At 41.9% G+C, this 8,125-nt stretch overlaps 1 protein-coding gene across 9 annotated transcripts in view; it reads left to right on the top strand.

Annotated features, from left to right (window-relative positions):
- The window catches only part of MTSS1 (MTSS I-BAR domain containing 1), a 125,799-nt gene that overhangs the window by 96,315 nt on the left and 21,359 nt on the right, over window positions 1-8,125 (top strand). For 6 of the 9 annotated variants that reach the window (XM_057368467.1, XM_057368400.1, XM_057368449.1 and 3 more), the window contains one exon: window positions 3,777-3,788. The exons of the other annotated variants lie outside the window; for them this stretch is intronic. In XM_057368467.1, the coding sequence (XP_057224450.1) occupies window positions 3,777-3,788 (12 nt within the window). The remainder of the gene's footprint in view (window positions 1-3,776; window positions 3,789-8,125) is intronic. 9 annotated transcript variants of the gene reach the window in all.

Raw genomic sequence — 8,125 nt, 5'->3', positions numbered from 1 at the left:
GAGTTATGGTGACAGTGCTGTATTTCTGTGCTGTCCCCCTTGGAACTGCTGTCAGACTCAGGTGTTTGGTCCAGAGCACAAACCCAACAGGAGTCAGGAGGGGTTTCAGTGTATGGGGCAGGTGGAAGAGCTGAGGCTTCACTGATACAGGGAAAATGAGGAGCTGCAGTACTTTTGAGGAGCTGAGATTTTTTCTCATGGACCCTGGGGAGGAGAGATGCAGGGAGGCCTTGGCTCATGTGGTTGTGAGTATCAATGGCCAAAGCTGTTGGCCCCAGCRTGAGTGGACAGGAGGTGGGAGGAAGTTTTCCCTGCCTTTCTTCAAGTTACCTACAATGTTTAAATGTAGAAGAAAARCCAGGAGCAGATGCCTTTCCCCTCTTCGTTGTTTTTACCCTTATATTGAGGAAATAAAGCTTTGGTCTGAGTGCAGTGTCAAATGTTGTGAAAATGTTTTTGTATGTACCCATCTTGACAGATCTGTTCAATGTCSTGTGTAGTGAAGTATATTGCTCTTGCTGCAACTGAGGGATAAAAAAATCAAGAAGGGGTTTATTTTATAACATGATAAAGCTTTAGGACACAAAATGAGGTTTGAACTATGGGAAAACCATGCTGGCAGGCATATGGCTGAGTGCATGGATGTCTTATTGTGTCTTCAATTCTCCTGTTTCCCTGTTTCTCAGATTTACTGTTTTTGTTCTGTTCTTCCTCAAGCAGGACCTGTCCCTTTGATTTTTCTGTAAAGTTACTGACTCACCTATGGGAACTCTAAAACAACCAATTCATTCCTTTCCTAGCACTTGTAAGAACATTTTCGAATTAATCTTCTGATCATCTGTGGGCAAGTGGGATGTTTGCTGAATTCTGGATTTGCTTCAACACTGTGCATGCTTCTAAAAAGGTCCTTTAAGYTTCTTCTGCTATTTCCCATCTGACTTGATGGGAAAGTGTTTTTCTTCTGCTTTGGGCAGCTCCAGATGTAGGAACTCAAATATAACCCTGTACTCTCCTAGTTTGTGTCATGGCAGTGTCCCCTGGCCCTGATGGGTTGGGCATCAGACTCTGTCTCTCACAGCTGATGCTGCAGCATGCACAGCAGCTCCTTGTTCCTTGTCTGCATCCCAAGGGCKTTTAGGAAGGAGCATCATGGGCTGTGTGGCTTGTCCTGGCAGGAGTCCCTGCCTTAGCTCTGAGGGGCTGAGTACATGGGGGTTTGCCTGTTCCATGGCTTGTGCGTGGTCTGTTTGTTCTCGTTCCATGTGGCCAAGTTGAAAGTTCAGGCATTTAAGATCATGTGTTGGAAATTATGTTTGCAGAGTTAAGTGTGTTATTTGCAATAAAGGTGTTTCCAAAGCATGAAGTAATGAAGAAAACACCAAGCTTTCCAATCAAAACAAAAGGAAGTTCAGGGTCCTTTCTGGAAGTTTRTTAGAGTATTTTTAGTAAAGTGGCACAACTGTGAAATCAAGGTCTTGTATTTCAAAAGACCTCACAGAGAAAATTTTCACTTTATTTGTTGTTTTTAACTATTTTAAAAAATCCAGCTGAAGCTAAATCTGTGTAGTATGRCATAGGATCCTGGTGCACCTCCCAGACCCATGCAGTCCCTGTGGGTGTCATGGTGATCCTAAAAGTTCATTGTTTTCCTTACACCCTTGTTCCCATGGGGAACAGGCCCTGAGGGCTTGCTACCCATCCCAGCATTGAAACTTAGCTCTTGTCTGAACAGATAAAGTTGTGTAGTGTGTGGAACTGCAGACATCTTCTAAATTCCTTTTTGTTTTCAGACAAACATTGGCCATCAGAAGTCAGCCCAGCTAACCTGAGTCAGCAGAATAATTATGCATATACTTAAAATAAATTCCATGGTTTCTGCTGAGTCAGGGTGACGTAAGTGGATCCATAGCTGCTGGGAGCTGTTGATGCTGTATTGARTCAGCAAAGAGTCAGCAGCCGTGGCTCTGCATGTAACCATTTGGGAAGGTTAACCAAATGCATGATTCTTAAAGAAAAAATATCAAGWGACTAAATTAAAATATATCTGAATGTATGTGTAAAATCTGGAGTGCATGTTGGCTCTATTTTCTGTATTTCAGCTTGGCTATGAATGAATAAATAGACAGGTTTCCCTTCTGCCTATAACATGACTGGTAGGTTTCATTTTCAGGTTCTTCATGTGGCATTCTGTGAGCTTTGAGGAAAATGTTTAAATCCAAGTGGATATGTAAGAAGTTAAATGCAACACTGTCAATAATACAAGACATGTTAATATGAAAACTGAATTTTATCTGTAAGATGTGTAAAAGTTTCTGCAGAGTTCCGTTAGCATTCAGTACATTTCTTCTTGTGTCCCATCAATATTGAGTGTCCAAACTGACAGTCTCTCCTTTTGAGTGTGCAGCAGTTTTGGAAAGTATTCTGTGGTTCTAATTAAATTGAGAGAATCGAACATGTTTTTTAATTTACTGTGGAGTGTGATTATTAATTTACTGTAATACTGCCAAAAGTGCTTTTTCTTCCTCCTCCTGGTTAGCAAAGATGGCCTCTTTGTGTTTTAGAGCCTTTTKAGCTGTTTTTCTGTTAATCTCTGGTCTTTGTAATATTGTTTTACTGCTCTCAAGGATGGTTGTGCAAACCCTGTGACTCTTAACTAAAAAGCATAAAGCTCTTCAATGCAATTGTAACCGAAGAATGTCTCGGTTCTTAAAGCAAATGCTGCCCTTCTCATTCAAGCACTTCACACTCTTTCTCTTCGTGGCACTTGCCCCATCTGGAGTGGCAGGCTGGGGAGAGAGAATCCCTGGCCAGAGCCTTCCTYCCCCAGGAGGGAGCCTCTTTCCTCTAAATTGATCAAGTGTGGCATGATGACTGAAGTGAGAGCCAAAACTCTGTGGAGTCAGTAAGATGCAGCTCAGAAGRAGGGAAGCTAAATGAGCAAATTATCCTTATCTGTTGCAGGGAAAAAATCCTGTGTGGATGAGGCCATGGTGCCTGCAGGGCTTTTTTGTKTGTTTTGTTGTTTTAGGGTTTTTTCCCTGCAAGCTTAYAATGTGAGCTTCCTTTACAAAAATGCACTGAAGGAAGACGTGGCTAAATCAGTGACTGAAGACATTTCTTCAATTCACTTCTGTTTCTTGAGTTTTGAAGGCTTCTTGATAGTTCTACTCTTTTTGACAGCAAGCCAGATWTATTACAACACTTTATTATATAAARYTTTTTAATTAAAATACACATATCATAGTTAATCTTTTTGATGTTCTTCCACATTGCATCAGCAATTAGCTTTTCATTTAATTAACAATCTGTTAATGTAATTGCAGTAGAGAGCATCAAAAAGTGTTATGGTTACTCACACTGCACCCRCCTAGAGTTCTGCAGTTCCCTCTTCCTTGTGAGGGACTGAGCTTTCTGCCACTTCATCAGCTTGACCAGCGTTCATTTATCCGTGTTGTGCACTTTCTCTGAAGCACAGTTTAACATGTTTCYACCGAGGAACCTGAACTGGTTTAAGTCTCTTAAAGTACAACTGTGTGGTAAATAACCAGGAATTTAATTTGCAACAGCTCACCAGGATGCAAAACTAATGCATTTGTCTTTATCAGCARTGGAAGAAGTCAAAACAGTTTAGTCCAAACTGCTCACTCTCTTGTCTTGGCACTGATGGTAATGTCTAAATTCTAGGAATGCTGGTATATCAGTTTGACTTTTTTTATTTTCCTTTCTGTGTCAATTTTGTGTCCTGCAATTTCTCACCATGCGCACCTGCCTGACAGCTGAGGCTCTGGGTAAGTCTGTGCCATGCTGTGACCCTGGTGGCTGGTTTATTGTAGCCCTTGCTGTGGCCTCTTTATGGTGTCTGGTCTCCACTAACTGCCTAGACTTTAATTTCTAATGGAACTAAAATACTGCCTAATCTTAATGAGCAAACCATCGTTTGATTTATTTTCTTTTGGCATCTAATTGGAACACTGAAAATGAAGAAAACCAGTATTGTGGATAAACCTCTGGTTTTAGAAAGGGATTAACATGGACAGATAAATCTTGTCACAGTTGGGAGAGAAGTTAAATGGAATAGACATGTCATCAAGGTGATGTTCAAATAATTGAGTATCTTATTGTTACTATGACTTTTAAAGTCTAGAGCCTCAAGTCCTTAATGTTGGTCTTTGTAACCTGTGATCCAAATTTCCCTTTYTTTCTGAAAATCGCATGCCACTTTCTTACCTGATGGATAAGAAATCACTATATTTACTTTGTGCTGGGGAAAGGGATGGAATTCAGCATCACAGTTGTCTGCTGTTGCCTGATCACATCTCAAATACGTTTAAACTGGGGGGCTGTTTTGCAAGTTTAAAGTAGCTGCCTTGAGATCCCGTTGTGAATGAAGCATGGTGTTTCTGAATCTGAGCATAGTGCTCACACCTGCACTTGTGAGTGTAGTGATGTGGATGTTGCCTTTTGGAGAAGCCTGGATTGGTTGCATCAGGAAGCTCTCAAACAAGGTGCCTCYACTGGTCTCCTGGAGCGAGGCCTTGCTGTGCCTGCTGCTTGTCCCCATCTTTTTAAACCACACAGTGTGGTTTTCCTGGGTTGTAATTCAATCTAGGAGTGTCATTTGGCAACTTGTAACTTTTCTGTTAATGCAAAACTTCACATTTTTCAACATGAGCAGCTGACTCAGATCTCCAGTAGCCAACAAAAAGACTTGGATTGGGTTTCTGAAAGAGTCTGAAGTTAATCCCAGTTATGAGGTCTTTCACCTTTCCATGAATGGTGGCAGAATTCTCCTGTTCTCAGSCCAGATCCATATTAATTAATTTGTTGGCTTTACTGTGCAGAACTTAGAGGAGTTGTTCATCTTGGCAGCTGGGGCAGGTGTGCTCTTGTTAAGAAGGTGGTTTGGGAATGAAGGACTTGGAGCCTGCCTTGGTTTGTACAAGTAGAGATGTATTCAGTATTGTCCCATACAGTGTAAATTCTGCCTCTCTTAAGTGTCCGGTATTGAATATTCAGGTTCTGTGCAGATGCTTAAAAAAGTGAAAGTAATTTTCCATGTYATGTGAGAACATGGAAAATAGTTATTTCACTAATATTTGCTGCATTGCATTGTCAGTAACAGCATTAGCTTTAGCAGTCTGACACGCACAGAGAGAAATGTAACAATTATTATTCTACTTTGGTGTTCCTGAAGAGATTTGCTAGTTTAAGATGTCTTATAAAATACAGGCATGAAACTGAGTTGAAAAATAGATTTGCCTTTTCCTTTTCCCCTAATGTTTTCCCTTTAATAAAGTTCTTGAACAATAGTTATTTAAGAAATTGCATGAGGCTTTCAGCCAGGATTCACAMAAAGCACTGTAAAATGCAAGTTCTRTTGCATGTTGGTCCTTTAAAGCCCTTGCATGTCATGGTAATGACGTAAAGCACCTGCTCTGAGGGTAAGGTATTAAGACTGTCTTTGAAGTAGCAGCAGATTATTGTTACTTTTGATGAGCAGCAGTTCAGCTCTGCACATGATTAGCTGTCACTTGCCTGTGTCCAGCYGCAGGTCACCAGGCTGTTGGAGCATGGTGCTGTTGGAGAATTCAGTCCACAAATTCTGGTCTTGTGTTTCTGTTCCTTTCTGCATCGCCAGAGCTCCACTTTGAGAAAGGCTGGATTTGAATTCCTCCTCAGTGTTCAGGTTGTTGACTTGTTCTCCTGGGAGCAGCTCGACATGCTCTGCAGAGCCATCCCTGCATCCCATTYATGTCTGGCTGCTTGCAGAGCAGCACCCTGTGCCTACACTGGCTGCTCCTAACCATTGCTGTGGTGGGTCACTCAAACCTGCCTGCAGCTGGGGTGGGACTGTCCAGGTGCACTTTTACAGCTGCTCCATGATAAGACTGTTCTGGAACTGTTTTACATCATTGTGGTAGTTGTGTTGTTTTGGAATGCATAAGATAGAGGCCAGAGAATGTGGGCTGGAAGGAGTAAACATTCGCTGATGTTCCCTATGAAAACATCGTTATGTCCACAGCAAAAATACTGCAATCAAAAATGCTGCCTTGGCCAAGTAACCTTCCCCTTGTAGTTAGAGGGGGAGAAGAACTGCATTGCTCTGCAGTGGTTGCCATTCCCTTCTGAGATGAGTAGCAGATTCAAATCAGTGGGGTCCTGAGGTGGCTGAGGAGCAGAGGTGGTCAGCAGTTGGCCTTCACACCTTTGGTGTTCTCTGGGTGTGGGAGTGCTGTCCAGGGGATGTGCTCTGCTCTGCTTAGAAAAGGAAACTGTTTCAATTAGGCAGAGATCTCATCCCTCAAATTCCTGAGCTGAGTGCAACTGTCAGTTTAGGGAGTGGGAAGAGCTATGCCTGCTTTCAAAAGACTTGCTAGATTGATGTCTACATTGTGGAGCTTTCAAAGGATGTTGATAAAGCTTCCCTCCTCCTGAAAGATGAGTTACAAGAAGTCACCAGGATAGAGCTGTATTCATCTGTAAACATCTGACTTCAGARCCTCATCCAAATGATTCACCTAAGMTYGTTTCCTYCTCTGAATTACACCCAAGACAGCTTCTGTGTTTTCACAAACTGCCCAAATGCCCCCGAGCATAAAAACAGGTCTGTGAAAGTACTGGTGAGGAGGTGGTGTGTCTGTTACTGTTCAAACTCAGTGGAAGAAGTAAAATGGAAATTTTATAGAGGTGCAGAGGATGTTGGAGAGCACTGCAGTTTTTACATGTGCTTTTGCCAAACTACTAAAATATCAGCCTGAGCATTATCTTCATAACTTTGTTGAATTRGGTGAATTGCACAGGTGCAAATGAGGTTTATTCTTGTCCTGGGTTTTGTCTGCTCTTGTTTCTCTGGTCCAAAATGTGGTGCTCTGAGTCCACATAAAGTACCAAAATTCACTATAATTGAACCCACTTTGTCAGTGGAGTCCAGTTGCTTTCYAAGTATGTGTGTTCTCACTGCATAGACAAATGCATTTAACAAGGATTTACTGCATTATGTGTATGATCATATGGTGGAGCAGCTGWACATTTATAGCAGTTCTCCAGAGCTGAACTAATGAGTGTGTGATTTAGTTTGCAACTAATATATTTTGCATTTGGTACATCCATGGTAGTGATCCAGTATCTAGGCTTGAATAACAGGAGATTATTTTACCTGTTATAATTCCAGGCAGAACTCAAAAGGAACCTGGGCAATGACCAAATTTCTATTTCATAAAGATTTTGAAATAACRACTCCAGAGAAGTACAAAATGTTTAACCACTGCATCTGATGACAGAGTATGGGGAGGGCCTTAAATGGACGGAGTGGTCTTGAAGCAGGATGGCCCAGTTTGTCTCCTGAGGGTGACAGACTAAAAGGCACAGGACCTTCAGGGAGGTACCCCAAGCTCTGCTGTAACTTGTTTCTGGTAGTTGCTAATTTTGTTAGAGGAAGCAGATGACCTTCAGACTCTGTTATTCTTCAAGTTATTTACTTCCAAAACAGTTTYATGACCATATTAGAGCAGCCAGACTGATCTACAGGAGTTTGGTACCAGGTGGCCTCTGTGGTGGCCGTGTCCGTGTTGCRATGCATGTGATTCTTCCAGGATCCATTGCAGAGCTCTATATGTGGTTGTCAGTGCAGTTTTATCTGGACTGTGTCTGACTCTGTACAGAGGAGATTCAGATACATCCCGCCTGAAATGCCACTAAGCCAGCGTGATTCTCTTTGCTTCCATTGCTGCTGTCCTTTCCTGCAGCTCTGGCTGTATCAGTGCTGACAGCTTTGCCTTGCTCTGGAGTATTAAGGAAATACATATTTCCTTATGTATGTAATGCAAAGGTTTTTCTTTTCTAACCCTGACATTGAGTTGTCTGCCTTGTGTATTACACGCATCAAGAGACTTCTTTCTTCCTCTTGCTTGTAGCTTTTCTCTGTGCAGAAAGRTTATTGTCCAAAAAAAATTGATTTTGGGTAGCTGCTTGTAACTCACCCACCATTTTTTCAATGTTGTCTTCCTGGTAGTTGGCAACAATGGCATGGATATGTATCTGGATATTTAAATGGCTTGTGATGGCATTTCTGGGAGATTTGCAGCAAATTTATCCAGCTGAGGTTCTTTAAAATATTTAGGGGTGT

This window comes from Malurus melanocephalus, unplaced genomic scaffold, assembly GCF_030028575.1.
Source record: "Malurus melanocephalus ecotype Western Australia unplaced genomic scaffold, MMel_1.1 scaffold_3, whole genome shotgun sequence".
Lineage (NCBI taxonomy): Eukaryota > Metazoa > Chordata > Aves > Passeriformes > Maluridae > Malurus > Malurus melanocephalus.
This window is presented reverse-complemented; position numbering and strand designations above follow the sequence as displayed.